The sequence below is a fragment of the Enhydra lutris genome, unplaced genomic scaffold, assembly GCF_002288905.1.
Source record: "Enhydra lutris kenyoni isolate GAN:26980312 unplaced genomic scaffold, ASM228890v2 scaffoldscaffold4, whole genome shotgun sequence".
NCBI classification, from domain to species: domain Eukaryota; kingdom Metazoa; phylum Chordata; class Mammalia; order Carnivora; family Mustelidae; genus Enhydra; species Enhydra lutris.
In genome coordinates this window covers 23,003,127-23,020,616 of record NW_019154088.1, presented here as the reverse complement: position 1 = coordinate 23,020,616, position 17,490 = coordinate 23,003,127, and the positions used below count along the sequence as shown (strand labels likewise).

Sequence of the window (17,490 nt, the reverse complement as noted above, 5' to 3'; positions counted from 1 at the left end):
ACATATTTCTGTCATTGTTTCTTTTTATCTCCATATGTACTAAGTTAAACATGAGTTCATACTGATGTCTCCAATTCTAACAATTACCACAGGGTTCATTCTAGGCCTTCCTTCTTGTTTTCTTCCTGTCTTCTTTCTGACAGTGAGAACCGTAGCTCCCAACATCCGTTATACATTTATTTATTAAATGAACCCCAGTATATTTGTAAACCGGTTTCAGAATTGTTAACCTATGTATACCCCATGGAAAGTAAATTTACCAGCTAGAATGCAGTGTTTATATACAGTATGTGGACCTTTTTCAACACTTGAAATTTGATTATGGACTGGATATTAGCTGATACTAAAGGATTATTAATTTTTTAGATATGATAATGGCTTTGTGATTATTTGGCAAAATATCTGTTTTTTTAAGAGGTGCTGCCTGAGATATGTAGCAGTAGAATGATGTCTGAAATTTTCTTTAAAATATTTCAGCAAAGGGGCACCTGGGTGGCTCATTTGGGTGAGTGTCTAACTCCATCTTGGCTCAGGTTTTTTTTTTTTTTTTTAAAGATTTTATTTATTTATTTGTCAGAGAGAGAGAGGGAGAGAGAGCGAGCACAGGCAGACAGAATGGCAGGCAGAGGCAGAGGGAGAAGCAGGCTCCCTGACGAGCAAGGAGCCCGATGTGGGACTCGATCCCAGGATGCCAGGATCATGACCTGAGCCGAAGGCAGCTGCTTAACCAACTGAGCCACCCAGGTGTCCCTTGGCTCAGGTTTTGATCTTAGGGATGTGAGTTCAAGCCCCACATTGGGCTCCGCAGTAGGCATGGAGCCAAATAAATAAATAAATTAAATGTCAGCAAAGAAGACAAAAGAAATAGAGGGGGAAAGAATAAATAAAGCAATATGACAAAATCTTGATAATGGTGGAATTGGGGTAATGATTCTGGCATGTGGGAGTCATTGTATTCCTCTCTACTTTTGAGTAGAAATACTTCATTTTACAAAATGTTTTATTATTGTAAATTATATTTATTTTTGGTAGGCAAATTATTTAGTGAAAATTCATAAGTTATCAAAGGATATAGAGTGAAAAACTAGACTTTTACCCCCTGTTCCTAGCCACTAAATCCTCATTTCCAAAGGCATTAATAGTGTTGCTTCTTGCATATTTTCTGTAGATCATTTATATATTTACAAATGTATGTATATATTTCATTTTCACACACACACAAATAGTAACATACTTTATATTCTGTTCTATACCTTTTTAAAAGCATTTTTGTAATTTCAGACTTACAGAAAATTACATAGAATTTCTGTTTACTTTAGTCCAGATTCTCCAAATGTTAGCATTGACTACATTTGCTTTGTTATTCTCTCTCTATTATTATTTTTTCTGTTCCATTTGAGGGTAATTTGCAAGCATAATGCCTCATTACTCCTAAATATTTCAGTGTATATTTCCCATAAATAAGGACATTTTCTCCCATAAATACAGTACCATTAACAAAATCAAGAAACTAACATTGATATGGTACTATTATCTAATCTAGAAACCTTATTCAAATTTCACCAATTGTCTCACAAGCGTCCTTTATAGAAAGAGAAAAATATTGTTTTTTTCTGTCCAAAATAATATGTTGCTTTAAAAAAATTAGTTGTCCAGGGGCAACTGGGTGGCTCAGTTGGTGAAATGACTGCCTTCTGCTCAGGTCATGATCCCAGGGTCCCGGGATTGAGCCCAGCATCTGGCTCCCTGCTCAGTGGGGTTCCTGCTTCTCCCTCTCCCTCTGCTATTCCCCCTGCCTGTACTCTCCTGCTTTCTCTCTATCAAATAAATAAAATCTTTAAAAAAATTAGTTGTCCATTAAAACAGAAGTTTATAAATTGGGAAGTGAGAACCTATTGCTCTTATCCTATTCCCCGAAGACAAACATGGTTGATAGCCTTTATATAAATCCTTCTATAATTTCTTTCAATGCATATACCAACATACATATATGTTATAGACCTTTAAACAAAAATCTGATATACACATCTACAATTTGTTTCTAGTTAAAATTTCATTTTTATATATCATTCTTTTCCAAATTTGCATGTTTTGGTTCATTGTACCTTATTTAATTAATAAATCCCATATTGATGGACTCAGTATCCATCAAATTTTAATTATTGCAAAAACAAGATGTAATAAATGTCTTCATGTTATTTATCTTTGAGCATCCATGCAATTATTTCTAAAAGTAGTTTTCTAGACATGCAATTGTTCATTAATTTTCTATTAATTTTATAAACATATCTTGAATCCACTGTCTTTCCATTTTACCACTCTTGCAGTTTTTTAGAGAGGGAGGAGGGGAGAGAGAATCTTTTTTTTTTAAAGATTTTGTTATTTATTTATTCGAGAGAGAACATGAACAAGCGGGCGAGGGGGTGGAGGAACAAATAGACTCTGCACTCAGCACAGAGCCTGACATCGGGCTTGATCTCATGACCCTGAGATCATGACTTGAGCTGAAATCAAGAGTGTTAATCACTTAACAACTGAGCCACTCAGGCACCCCTAACCACTATTGCTTTCTTTTAGGCCCTCTTTATTCCCTGCTTTTATTAATAGCCTCCAAACTGCTCCCTGCCTCTAGATCTGCCCAGCTCCATTCCATCCTACCATTGTTGCCAGATCCAATCACTCTTCTGCTTGAAACTGCCCAGTACTTTCAAGACCATTTATTGAGCATGGCACTCAAGCTCTTCATGATCTACATTTCTCTTTGTATCTCTCAGTATTTGGTCACCACGCACTTCAGTCTCATTGAATTTAAGTCACACTCTCTCACTTGTGTGCCTTTGTGCAAACTGTTTCCTTTGCTTGACATATCATCCTCATTAACTTTTATTCATCCTTCCAGACTTAACTCAGAAATCACTTTCTCCAGGGGCGCCCAGGTGGCTCAGTCGGTTGGATATCTGCCTTCAGCTCGGGTCATGGTTCCAGAGTCCCAGAATCAAGTCCTGTGCTGGACTCTCTGCTCGGCAGGGAGCCTGCTTCTCCCTCTCCCTCTGCCTGCAACTCCCCCTGCTTGTGTTCTCTCTGTCAAATAAATAAGTAAAATCAAGAAAGAAAGAAAGAAAGAAAGAAAGAAAGAAAGAAAGAAAGAAAGAAATCACTTTCTTCAGATGCCTACTCTGGCCTGTCCACAGAGTGGAGCTCCCAGAGCATCCTTTGCATATCTCTATCATGGCCCTGTCTCACTATTTTATAATTGTTCAGTTCTTTCTCTCTCCAACCAGACTGGGAAATAAATAAATAAATAAATATATCACTTTGGGATCAGTAATCCTAATTCTAGCCACTGGAGATATAACAAAAAAGATAAAGTCCTGGCTCTCATGGAGTTAGTGTTCCCTGGGGTTCTATTAGGGTAGTTGTATCTAAGCTCCTACTGTATCCCAGGTGCAGAGCTACATGGGAATGGGGGGAGGTACAAAGACATAAGAGATATTATATATCCCTTTAAAAATCCTGTGACCTAACAAGGGAATCGTTATGTATTTACAACTCTACACACTACAAAGCAGAATATGTGATCATTTCAGAAACATTAATTCACCCAGTCAACAAACAATTGAGTACCAACTGTATATGGTAACAGATATGGCTCTTGCCCAAGGTACTTACAGTATAGTAGGAGAAAAAGACACTTTAAAAAAATCTCACAGATAAATATATATCCATTAAGTACGTTACTGTCATAAAACACAAAACACCTAGAACAATGAAAGCAAGTGATTTGGGAAGGCTTCCTTGAAGATGTGCGGAGTGGGAACACAGAGAAAAGAGAGGTCAGGTTAATTCGGACAGATTTCCAAAGGAACAGATATTTAAATGAACCTAGTGAAAGTTTCACCCTGCAGAGGTGGAGGGGAGGGGAATTCCAGGTGTAGGGAAACCATCAGTAAGGACATCAATGTGGGAAAATACAGGGTGGTCCAGTGTGATTGAAGGGGAAGAGTGAGTGGAACATAAAAAGGGAAGGTGAGGAAAAGAGGAGGTTATGAGAAGAAGCTGGAAAGATGGATTGAAGCTTCTATACAAGAGTTCAGAATTTTATTTTATAAGCTAGTGGTTTCCTCAAGCAACAAGCAGATCCACTGAATTAGAATCTCAGAATTTGGTGGGTGAAATGAAGATAGGCCATTGCATGAAGTTGCCACCAGAGGGTACCATAGGAGAAGGTCTACCTGAGAAATTGAGAACTTCCCCTGTGCCAAATGTATATTTCCTGGGGTAATTGTGGTGCTCCGTCAGCCAGCCATAGGGACCCCTGCTTTATATAATGGAGAACCATCAGAGGCTCTTGGGTGGGAGAGAAAGGTGATCAACCCCATATTTTATAATTCTAGGGACAGAATGAAGGGATGGAAAGTCACAGGCAGGGAGATTAGTTGGTAGCCTATTGCAGTGGGGACAGAAAAGAGAGAAGGATTTCTGGAATAGGGCAACAGCTATGGGATAAGAAGACAGTTGTGAGACAATTTTCAGAGGTGGAACCAACAGAACTTCATGACCAGTTGGATATGGGGCTAAGGGAAAGGGAGGGGAAAAAAGATGAAGGTCTCAGGCCTGATTGATTAAGACCATGATGCTAGATAGCAAGATGCTATGGGCATAGCAAATGGGAACACAGGAGAGAAGAACAGTTTTGTCTGGGTAGCTGAGAGGAGTTTGGTTTTGAAACCAATGACTGGTATGACTTAATGGGGCAAAAACCAGGGCTCAGAGCTGGGTCCTCTCTTCTCACTCTAAACACCCTTTTGAATATATGAATTGTAATTTTTTGGAAGTTTTTTTCTGCTCCTTGCATCACCCATGTTTTTTATTGTCTATGGATTTCGTGCTAGAGCTTTCCTCAATGTCCAATGATCCTTTGTTGGGGAATCCAAGTAACTAAGCTGAGGACTTCAGGAGGAAAGAGAAATACCTAAATTGTCTGTATCTAAGGTCCTTGTATTATGCAGAGTTCTGCAGGGAAACAGAACCAGTAGGGGATGATGGACGGATGGATGGTTGGGTGGAGATAGAGGTTAGATAGAGGGGACAGAGTTTTATTGTACTTCACAGATACTGCATTTTTTACAAATTGAAGATTTGTGGGAACCCTAATGCCATTTTTTTCCAACAACATTTGCTCACTTGGTGTCTTCATGTCACATTTTGGTAATTCTCTTAATGCTCTAATTTTTTCATTATTATTATTATGGTGAGCTGTGATCGGTGTTCTTTAATATTACCATTGTAATTGTGGACGTTATGAACAGCTCCCATATAAAATGGCAAACTTAAATGTTGTGTGTGTTCTGGCTGCTCTACGGACCACCCATCCCCTCTTCTTTCTACCTCTCCTTAGGGCTTCCCTATTCCTTGAGACACAATAGTATTGAAGTAAAGCCTGCTAGTAACCTTAAGTGGTGTCTAAGTGTTCAAGGGAAAGCTAGAGTTGCACATCTCTTGTTTTATTTTATTTTATTTTATTTTATTTATTTTGAGAGAGAGAGAGAGAGAGAGAGCAAACTGGAGGCAGGGATAGAGGGAGAGGGAGAATCTTGAGCAGGCTCCATGCCCAGTGTGGAGTCTGACACAGGGCTTGATCTCATGACCCTGAGATCATGACCTGAGCTGAAATTACGAGTCAGATGCTTATCTGACTGAGCCACCCAGGTGCTCCAAATGTATCTCTTACTTTAAATCAAAAGCTAGAAATTATTAAACTTAAGTTAGGAACACATGTCAAAAGCCAAGATAGGGTGAAAGGTAGGCCTCTATACCAAACATTTAGCCAAGTTGTGAATTCAAAGAAAAGTGTTGTTTTTTTTTTAATTCTTTCTTTTTTTAAGATCTCATATATTTATTTGACAGAAAGCACAAGCAGAGGGAGCGGTAGGTAGAGGGAGAGGGAGAAGAAGACTCCCCACAGAACAGGGAGCCTGATGTGGGGCTCAATCCCAGGAATCTGGGATCATGACCTGAGATGAAGGCAGATGCCCAGCTGACTGAACCACCCAGGTGTTCCCAAAGAAGAGTTCTTGAAATGAAAAGTGCTACGCCAGTGAACATGGAAATGATAGGAAATCAAAATAGCCTCATTGCTGTTAGTGTTAGTTGTCTGGATAGATCAAACCAGTCACAACATTCTGATAAACCAAAGCCTAAGGCCATATCTCTCCTCAATTCTTTGAAGGCTGAGAGGTGAGGAAGCTACAGAAGTAAAGTTTATAGCTACAACAAGTTGGTTAATGAGGTTTAAGGAAAAAAAAAGTCTCGATAACATAAAAGTGCAAGGTGAGGCAGCAAGTGCTGATGTAGAAGCCACAGCAAGTTACCAGGAAGATCCAGCTAAGATAATTAAAGGTAGCTACACTAAAGAACTGATTTTCCATGTAGGTGAAATGGCGTTATATTGGAAGAAGATGCCATCTAGGACTTTCATGTGCTGGGAAATCCTTTGTGAGAAGATGAGTCAATCAACGTGGCGAACTTCACTGTTGCCTTATTTTAAGAAATGGCCACAGCCACCCCAGCCTTCAGCAACTAACACCAACAAAAAAGATTATGACTTGCTGAAAGCTCAGATGATGGTTAGCATTTTTTTAACAATAAATTTAAAACAAAAAATTTTACAACTAAGATATGTACATTTTTTAAGATATTATGCTATTACACATAATGGACTGCAATATAGTGTAAATGTAATTTTTAAAAATTAAATCTGTGTTAGTCTTTTTTTTTTAAAGATTTTATTTATTTGTTTGACAGAGAGAGAGAGTACAAGCAGGGGAGAGGCAAGAATAGGGAGAAGCAGGCTCCCCGTCAAGCAAGGAGCCCAGTGAGAAACTCAATCCCAGGAACCCTGGATCTTGACCTGAGCTGAAGGAAGGCAGACACCCAAGAGACTGAGCCACCCAGGCACTCCTAAATGTAAATTTTATATACACTGAGAAACCAAAAAATTCATTTGACTCGCTTTACTGCAATACTTGCTTTACTGGAACCGAATGTGTGATATCTCTGAGCTTTGCCTGTATAGATACAGGTGGAGGTCAAAATAGATACAGAGACAGAAACGGAGTTAGAGGTATTATGATAAATTGGCTCATGCAATTATTGAGGGCTGATAAATCCCACAATCTGCTATCTGCAAACTGGAGACACAGGCAAGCTGGTAGTGTAATTCATTGAGTCCAAAGGCCTGAGAATCATGGGAGGCAACGGTTAAAATCCAATCCAAAGGCTGGAGAAGATGAGAAGATGAGATGTCCCTACTCCAGGCAGCAGATTTAAAATAGGCAAACAAGGACAAATTCCTCTGTTCACTGTCTTTTGTCCTATTCAGGCTCCCAACAGATTGGATAATGCTCACTCAGATTGGGGAGAGCAACTTACTTTACTGAGTTTACTGATTCGAATGCTAATCTCACCCAGAAACACCCTCATGAACACACCCAGAAATAATATTTAATCTGGACACCCTGTGGCCAGTCAAGTTGACATATAAAATTAATCATCACATGCCTGAGGTCCTTGAAGCAGGTCTTTGCTCACCATTATATTCTTAGCACAGTAAATAGTTGATTAGATTGAGTAGTTTAATGAAATTAATTACACCCAGTTACATGCAATCAATTTCTACTAGAATTGCTTTCACTATTAGTCTAATAAATTGTGTAGTATTGGAAATTTCCTAAAAGACACATTTTCTTTTAGGGATTTTTATATTCAATATCAGTGATCTCCACACTGTAGGCTGGCGAAAGTTGTAAGTGATTGGATCCATAAATTTTCACCTACTGAGACTTTTGTATTTCCTTCCCAAATTTGCTATGCTATTCTAGTATGGGAGATCACAGTTAATTACCATGGTTTGGTGAAAAAGAGGAAAGAACAAAGCTATGTTTTTAAAAATTAGTCTTGTGGTGGCACCTGGGTCGCTCAGTGGGTTAAGCCTCTGCCTTCGGCCCAGGTCATGATCCTGGGGTCCTGGGATCGAGGCCCACATCAGCCTCTCTGCTCGGCGGGGAGCCTGCTTCCCCCTCTCTCTCTGCCTGCCTCTCTGCCTACTTGTGATCTCTCTGTCAAATAAATAAATAAAATCTTTAAAAAAAATTAGTCTTAAGGAAAATAATTAAAGGCATAGCTATCACCAAATTAGCCACATGCCATAGCTTTTGGCATCCTCACAATTAGGACATTCTTGGACTCAGGGCCCAGAAGGGGGTACTCTTTATAAAATCCTCGTTTGGAACTTAGAATTTAGATTTTCAACAATTGGCAGTAAATGATTAAAGCTTATTTTGAAAATATACCTTTATTCTTCTGATTCAGTATGCAATGACTGTTGAATGAATATGTATTTATGAGTTTGTTAAAAGGCAAAATTCAATTGAGTAAATTTGAAGATATAGTTAACTTTATTTAGCAATTCATGAATCAGGCAACATCCCATTTAGAGAGTGGAAAGGGGCTCCATGGAGCTGTACAAAATGGAAGTCTTTCATAGGCAGATAAAGACAGAAAAAGGAATTTTCTAACAAAGAGTGGATTATTTCAGGCCAGGTTACCTTCCTTTGGGAGAAGGGCAGGGGGTCTATCAGGAAGATTTCCTCACTAGTGCTGATCAAGTAATACCAGATTGATTAACGTTTACATTGCTGGGAGAGGCTGAAAATGCAGTTAGATTAGATATAAAGCCTTGGTTTGCTGACATAGGGCTTAGCACAAGTGACTCCATTTTGAGCCTGTTTTTTTTCTTTTTTTTTTCTTTAACAAATTCTTCCTATATGCCAAGCACTGCTTTAGGCATTAGGGATATAATGGTAAAGAAACAGGCAAAGTTTTATTTGTTTGTTTGAATGAAAAAATTTAAACATGTACAACCCAAGTTACTCCTATCTACCTACTATCCATCTTAAATAATATCAACTCATAGTTGACCTTCTTTTATTAATAACCTACCTTTCTATCCTTCCCCCTATATTATTTTAAAGTAAGTCCAAGATGTCATATTATTTCATCCATAGATATATTGGCATATATCTCTAAAAGAGAAGTATTCTTTTTTAAAAGATTTATTTATTTTGGAGAGAGAGAGAGAGCAAGAGAGACCACAAGCAGGGGGAAGAAGGAGAGGCAGGCTCCTTGCTGATCAGGAAGCCCAGTGAGGGGCTTGATGTGGGGCTTGCTGTGGGGCTGGATCCCAGGACCTTGGGATCATGATCTGAACTGAAAGGCTGACGCTTATCCAACTGAGCCATCCAGGTGCCCCTAACAGAGAAATATTCTTTAACCATGACCATAACCCACCTCAAAAAACCAAAAATTCAACAATCTGGAGCTTACATTCTAACAGGAGAGACAAACAACAAACAAGCAAACAAACATACAATGTTAAGCAGTGCTGATAAAAATAAGGTACATTGGGTGGTCAGAGCAACCCTCTGTGAGGAGGCAACGTTTACTGAGGAAACATGTATAACATGACAGAACAAAGAGGGTGACTGTCTAGAGGAAGTGTTCCTGAGAGGCCCTAGCTAGTCCAAAGTCCTGAGGCAGAGCTCAGCCTTCAAAGAATAGTGAGAAGTCCTGTGAGTCTGGTAGTACTAAGTGGAAGGAAGAGCAGAAGAATATAAATGTCAAGTGGCCAATGGGATCACGATAAAGAAGACTTCAGATCTGAATCTTCTGTATGCCAGGCAGCCATTGAAGGGTTTTGAGCAGGGGGTGACATGACCTGATTTATAATTATAAAGGATCATTCTGGCCGCTGTGTTGAGAGGAGGACATTTGTCACAAGTAAGTATGGAAATGAGAAGACCAACTAGAAAGCTACTGCATAGTCCAGGGGATATTGCTGAGGGTGAGATGGTGATGAATTAGGGTGGTAACAGTGGAGATGTTGAGAAGGGATTCATTTCTAGATAAGAATAAATCTACAGCTAACAGGATTGGCTGACAAGACAATTGTAGGGCACAGTGAGAGAGACCAAAGTCAAGGTTGACTTCAGGGTATTTGGCTCGACCAACTAACTGTCTGCCATTTCCTAAAGTGGGGAATACTGGAAGAAGAGAGAGTTTGGAGATGCATGAAGGCGCTAGACATAACTACGTTTGAGGTTCCTAATAAACATCCAAGCAGAGACATCAGGTAGATAGCCAACTGTAGGGTGCCTGGTTCAGTTGGTTAAGCATCTGCCTTCGGCTCAGGTCATGATCCCGGGGTCCTGGGATCAAGTCCCACGTCAGGCTCCCTGCTCCTTGGGGAGCCTGCTTCTCCTTCTGTCTCTGCTGCTCGCTCTCTCTCTCTCTCTCTCTCTGTCTCTCATGAATAAATAAATAAAAATCTTTTTAAAAAAGATAACTAACTCTAGAGTTTATGAGTGAAATGAGGGCTGGATCTAAATATTTGGGAAATATCAGTGTATAGATGTTTCTGAAGGTCATAGGACTGGATGAGATTACCCAGTCAGGGACATTAGAGAAGAGGAGAGGTTGAGAAGAATAAAGATCCAGCTGAGGAGCCTGTGAAGAGGCCAGTGAGGAAGTGGAAAGCCAGGAAATTGGATGTCCAGGAGACATGTTGCTGTGAGACCAGTAAGACGAAGACTGAAAAATGGCCACAAGATTGGAATATGTGGTGGCTATTGGTCACTTGACAAGAATGGATTCAGTGGAGTGATGGAAATGAGAGCTTAAGTGTAGTGGGTTCAAGCATGAATGAGGTGAAGAAGTAAAAACAAGTGATCAAAGAAGTTGGATGGAAGCTGAAAAGGAATGTAGAGCAAAGGGAAGTTGCTAGGGGTCGGTCTTTCTTTCTTTCTTTCTTTCTTTCTGGGAAGTATTACAGCATGTTTGTTTGCTGATAGGAATAATCCCCTTAAGAGTGAAAAAACTGATGATGCAGAAGAGAGGGGAATAATTGTAGGAGCAAAGTCCCTGAGTAGGTGTTAGTCTGGGAAGCTGATGCACAAGTCAGGAAGATACATAGAACAGGCATAGCACATCCATTTCTATGGGAAAGAAGACAGAAGATGTGGGTGTGCTTCAGGCAGACCGAATGACCGAGTTAGTGGTTGGAGGATATGGAAGTTCTCTTTGCCTTTCTGTTTTCTCCATGAAGCAATAAGCAAGGACATCAACTGGAAGTGAAGATTTGGGGGATGGTACTTGCAGAGAAGAGAATGAAAGTGAGTGAAAGACTCCGTTGACTGCAGGACAGTGGTAAGAATGCCAGGCATTGTTGGGGGGCCTGGTTGAGATCTGTGTTCCATATGAAATGATCTTCAAAGTCAAACATTTGATTGTGTTTTTCTCCTCCATCTCCAGTCCAGCTTCTCTCTAAGCACTGAGGACTACATCTTACTATAATAAATCCACACATCAGTCCATCAGATATTGTTTAATTATTATGCATTAATGTGCATTACCATTCATTCATTCAGTCAGTCAGTCAATCATATTTACTGATTTCACCCACCATTTTTGGTACTGGGGTTACAGCAATGAACAAAATAAATCTTTAATTTCAGGGAACTTATTTTCCATATCCTAAAAGATAAGAGTGTTTATCTTTGGTAAACATAAATCCTCAGTGAAAACCAATTAGGAACTGGAAGTTTCCACACTTAAGTACTCAGCATTTGAATCACCTAAATGCTTAGAAAGAATACCAAGGTCCTGAGACAGATTTGCCCCGGCAAAGGAATTAAGGACATGCAGCTGTCTCAGGGACCTTTATTTCTTTCCCACTAGCGCTGGGCTAGCTCCCTGGAATCCAGCCAAGTGCAGCAGACAGAAGAGTAATCTGCTGGAATTTTTGTCTCTATTGTCAGAGCAAGGATTCATCATTATCTCCAGAAGAGCATGAATTAATTGACCATCATAACAAAACAGGATCTTCTCCATCCAAATTATCAGGACTGCATAAACCCTAGAAGATACAACTTCCTTTGAACTTATGAATATGTCCAAAATCCAAACAGAGCATACACCAAAAAGGGCTTATTATCTAACTACATCTCCTCATTTCATCTTCTTTTCTTTCTGACTTGTTTTGGCTTTTACTTTTTTATTTCTTTCCTCTTTGCTCACTAATTTTCATCTACTTTCCATTTTGAATGAAATAAAGGGTCCCAGAACCACTAGCTCAGGAAACCACTGTTTGACTGTTTGACCATAGGCCAGTGGTCACTATGACTTTAGGAAGAAAGCTGGCTTTAATTGAAACCAGGGTTTCCTCTGACTCTGGTCATGTTGGTGCAAGCAGAAGAATGGAGTGGGAGCATGGACTGTGAGTTTCCTCCAGGAAGAGATTTGGGTCTTCTCTTTGTGATCTCAGACTTCACAGCTCTGTTAGAACAATTGAGTCCCAAAGGGGGAAAAAAAAAAAGAATGAGTAAATTAACTTTGCGCTCTATTCCTCTTTATTAACAGATACTTCTTAGCTGTTGTTTCAAAAAGGGACTATATATGACAGCATGACTATTTTGTTCAATATATATAAGTAGCGTGTTCCTGTGCCATATCTTTCTTTGTGCAGTAGGTGTCAGCCTCATACAGCCTTTCTCTTGGTAAGTCCATATTCATAAGAAAACGACCCTTTTACCCACCCTTTCCTTTGTTGAAATGACCACTTTCTTCCCACCCTAAGTATGCAAATCAACAATAAACAGTCACCCAGATACTGGAAATAGAGCTGTACTAATGCAGTTGGAAAATGGCCAAACTGAGGACTATGTGAAGGGAGTTACAAATTTTGGAGGGGAGGGCAGACTGAGTCCTGTGGGTCTCATTGAACAGATATTAAGTGTTGGTATCAAGATGGCTCTCTAAAAGGCACTGTTATGGGACACCTGGGTGGCTCAGTCGGTTAAGCTGCTGCCTACAGCTCAGGTCAGGATCCTAGGGTCCTGGGATTGAGTCCTGCATTAGGATCCTTGCTCCGCAGGGAGCCTGCTTCTGTCTCTGCCTCTGCCTGCTTTTGCTTTCTCTCTCTCTGACAAATAAATAAATAAAATCTTTGAAAGGCACAGTTTTTAAAAAAAAAGATTTTGTTTATTTATTGGACAGACAGAGATCACAAGTAAGCAGAGAGGCGGGCAGAGAGAGGGGGAAGCAAGCTCCCTGCTGAGCAGAGAGCCCAAATCGGGGCTTGATCCCAAGACCCTGGGATCATGACCTGAGTTGAAGGCAGAGGCTTTAACCCACTGAGCCACCCAGGTGCCCCTAAAAGGCACAGTTATGACACCAACTCAAGAAGATGTGGACATGGCCCTGACCAAAGACTTTCTGTTTCCCTTATGTGAAAAAAGTTTAGCATCAGCAAGTAGCTATATGTCCCAGGAAAATTCTCCATGTGTAAACTATTGGCATCCACTTGCCCAGAAACAGATTGTCTTGTCTTTGACCTCAGGTAAGACACTTCTCCAGGGCTCAGCTTCTTAATCTTCATAATAAGCAAAGTAACTGCCTTGTCTACCTGAAGTATTTAATAAAGAAGAAAAAAAAAAAAACCCTGAGCTATTGGGCATAAAACAGTTTGTAGATTGTGAAGCAGCACTATTTACGTGTAGAAAGTAGAATAAAAGATATAAAGGTAAATGTAGAATAATGAGTAAAAAATAATTCAGTGTTCAAAATTTCAATAAGAAACTTCAGTTAATCATTTCTATAGATTTTTTCCAGCATATTACATCAAGACTTTTGTACTCTCTTGTGTTCAGTGTTAGTCATATAGAATTTTGACATCCCTAGGGTTGTTTTTTTTTAATTAATTAATTAATTAATTTGACAGAGATCACAAGTAGGCAGAGAGGCAGGCAGAGAGAGAGGAAGGGAAGCAGGCTCCCTGCTGAGCAGAGAGCCAGATGTGGGGCTTGATCCCAGGACCCTGGGATCATGACCTGAGCCGAAGGCAGAGGCTTCAACCCACTGAGCCACCCAGGCGCCCCTCCCTAGGGTTTATTTCACAAAAAGGTTCCAACTTGGAGCGAGCCATGTAATATGAATAAATGGTCCTGTTAAAAGAGGGGAAGAGGCTCTAGTACTAAGTATTTTAGTGGTTGCATAGAATGTGTTTGATCCCATAACCTCCTTAACTTCTTTAATCATAAATTCAGTTGACTAAAGCCTGCCATTCTGTGGTCAGTTTGCACATTCATGTTTTATCTCATATTAAGTCTATATCAGTTAAATTAGAAATATATATTGTACTGAAACAACTCATATTTGAGAAGGAGAAAGATTATTTTTTATACTTTAATGTTGAAATTTGGGCAGAAATCTTCAAATTGCATTGTTTAAAAATGAATCCATCAAATTTTTCCTCAATGCTTTGTCCTTCAGGAAAGGCCAGAGGCAACTCAAAATTGCCATGACTCATCCCCTCCTGTGGAGTTTTGTGCTATATATTTCCTCACTTTCCACAATTTTCTGGATCTTTATTAAAAATCCTATTTATTTATTTATTTGTTTATTTATTTTGCTGAGGCTTTCAATTTGCTGTATCTTGAAGAAAAAGTTGAACTCCCAACCTTTGAAACTTCTTAATACTTGCTGAGTGGTTAAGGGGCAAAGTGGAAATACTGTGGACTGGACTTTATCTTATTTAGAAAGTCTTTGCTACAATAGCTCAACTATCCCTCTTTTTTTTTTTTTTTAAAGATTTTATTTATTTATTTGACAGAGATCACAAGTAGGCAGAGAGGCAGGCAGAGAGAGAGGTGGAGGCAGGCTCCGCAGAGAGCCCAATGCGGGGCTCTATCCCAGGACCCTGGGATCATGACCTGAGCTCAAGGCAGAGGCTTAACCCACTGAGCCACCCAGGCGCCCCTCAACTATCCCTCTTTTAAGCAATTAAGTATTTTCCTTAAAATCTGAAGTCTTTGGAACATTTTCCAAAAAGTGAGGCCAAATTTCTGTACTTACTTGTCAGCTTTATTTTTTAGACCCACTTTAAAATCAAATGCTTTTGCACAATTTATTTAATACAGATCCAAAACAATTTTATTTTAGATTTATAGTATGGCCTGCTATATTGCTTCTTGCTGTTTTTCAATGTACTTTACAAATACAATATTGTTGCTGTTGCCATAAGGCAGCAGTTCCTGGGTGAAATTCTTCAGGGAATCCAAGACACAATATCAATATGGTAATAAGTTGGCCATCTCTTTTTTTTTTTTTTAAATAAGATTTTATTTCTTTATTTGACAGAGAGAGAGGGAACACAAGCAGGGGGAGCAGGAAAGGGAGAAGCAGGCTTCCCGCTGAGCAGGGAGCCCCATGTCACTTGATCCTAGGACCCTGGGATCATGACCTGAGCCGCAGGTAGACGCTTAACGACTGAGCCACCCAGGTGCCCCTAGTTGGCCATCTCTTAACATCAACAATCTGCTTTATGATCAGAAAGGTGCTAAAAGCTCCCCACTCCTTGCCTGGGCTATCTCTCAAATAATTTATCGATGCAAAAAGTATTAGAAGCTATGAAAGGTTCCATTCTATCAGATTTTGTGTCATTCTTTCCTGGGTCTAAGATGGGAGTCATTTTTGTCCTGTCTTAGCTTACACTAAATAAGAGATGTGAACAGTAAGTCTACCACCTCTTTTGGTGGTTCTGTTTCACTTATGCCCTTCACAGCTCACAATTACACTAAATGAACCTCTTTTCCATTATTCTTAATTCTTTGCATTCCCCTCCCCCAGCCGTGCATTTCCTACTTTCAGAAACTTGAAAAAAGGTCCTTACAACCTTCTCTCCTGTATCCTCAAATGATCCGGACATAAATATTTTAGCACAGTTGCCAGTGTATTTCTGATGGCATTAAAGTGTCTGCACAACCGGTCCCTTATTTATAAAGCTCGCAAATGCTGTATGACCTGTAATGCTATACCAGCTAACGAACTCTCCCAGAACAGTTGACATGGAAGGATTTTACTTCCACTTCTCACAAGGAGAAAGATGGAGAATGAGAGACGATTACAAGGCAGAATATTTTAATCCATTTTCTCGGTGATCTTTGGGGGCTGTGTGCTAATATTTAAATTGAAGAGGAGGGAGGAGACAGACTGAGGATGGAGAGACCGAAGAGGTGGGGGCGGAGCTAGCTCAGCACATAAAACCCCATGCTAAAAGGGAAGCACAATCGTGTGTGCCAGAGTCACTCTCCCATAACCTAGAGAGATGGGGCAGTCTGTGCTGTGAGGACTGACGGAGCTCAGAAGAAAGAAAACAAGGACAGAAAAACAAACGAGACAGAAGAGGACATCTGGAAAAAGCGGAAGGCAGAAGACAGGGAGGGGGAAACAAACCCGCAGCAGGTGGAAACAAGATCTAGAGCAAACCGGTCTGGTCCACAGTTGTTTTTCTGGAAGAGAAGAAAGTACCGGAGGATTGCCTGTTTTTCCTTCAGTTAATGAAAACTCTTATCTTCATCAAAAAGAAAAGGCTAAGGGGAGGTAAAGACAATCTTTGTTTTCTTAGGGGCAGAGCTGAGTGAAACCCAGACTATCTTTGAAGAGTCTAAAATAAGCCACTGCCTGGTACACATTGCAGAACCATCCTGGTCTCTGAAGATCTACATTCCCTTCAGGAAAATTCCAGCCAGAGTAGCTGGTACAGTTCTATTTTTATATTTAAATATTTATGTCTCTTCCCTCCCCCCTTTTAACAGTCCTTTCCTTGTTCTAAGCACGAGTGACAAGAAAGTGTCAATACGGAATAGGAATATTTTCAGTTTTCTCTTTATCTGCCTGAGTCTTTTTTAAGAGCGGTAGGAGTGGTCCCTGTTTCAGAAAAAGACGTTTCAATTTGAAAGACAGTCTCTTAAAATATATTTACACCCACACTTATTCAAAAAGAGAGATACCTTTCGGAGGTGGAAATCCTAGGAGAAAGATGGAAAAAGGAGCCAGGCACCGAAACAACACTGAAAAGAACCACCCAGGTGGAAGCGAGTCGGAGGCCAGCCCTGAGTCTGGTTCCGGAGGAGGCGGAGTAGCCCTGAAGAAAGAGATTGGATTGGTCAGTGCTTGTGGTATCATTGTAGGTGAGTCCAATTACTTTTCCCACCCACCACTCCTTCCCTTCTCTGGTGGTCCTCTTGTGGAAGCTTAGCTCCTCGAAAGTGCTATTTTTGCTTCCTACTCCCCAAGAAAAGAATTGTCGTTCACCTGTGCTGTAACCCATCCCCCACTGGTCAAGTCTGAGGGGTCTAGGAAGCTGTGTATGTCATCCATCTCTTCCTTCAAACCAGTATTTGAAGGACAAACTTGGAACGGAGCAAATAGGTCTCACACACCTGGCTGATGGTCAGCATTGCCTGGAAGCTTGTTGAAAATATAGGTCTCTTGGCTTCACACTTGAAGGCTCTGATCCCGTTGGCTTAACGGTGGGGCTAGAGAACCTGAATTTCTAACAAGCTTTCATGCAGCCATCTCTTTAACAGGCTGGGG

The 17,490-nt window shown here is 40.2% G+C and overlaps 1 protein-coding gene across 1 annotated transcript in view; it reads left to right on the top strand.

The window, feature by feature from the left end:
* Positions 1 to 16,227: 16,227 nt before the first annotated feature.
* Positions 16,228 to 17,490, top strand: part of LOC111160158 (solute carrier family 7 member 8) — a 50,422-nt gene continuing 49,159 nt past the window's right edge. Inside the window, exon 1 of the mRNA XM_022523041.1 lies at positions 16,228 to 17,084. Coding sequence (XP_022378749.1) covers positions 16,934 to 17,084 — 151 coding nt within the window. The 5' untranslated portion in view covers positions 16,228 to 16,933. The remainder of the gene's footprint in view (positions 17,085 to 17,490) is intronic.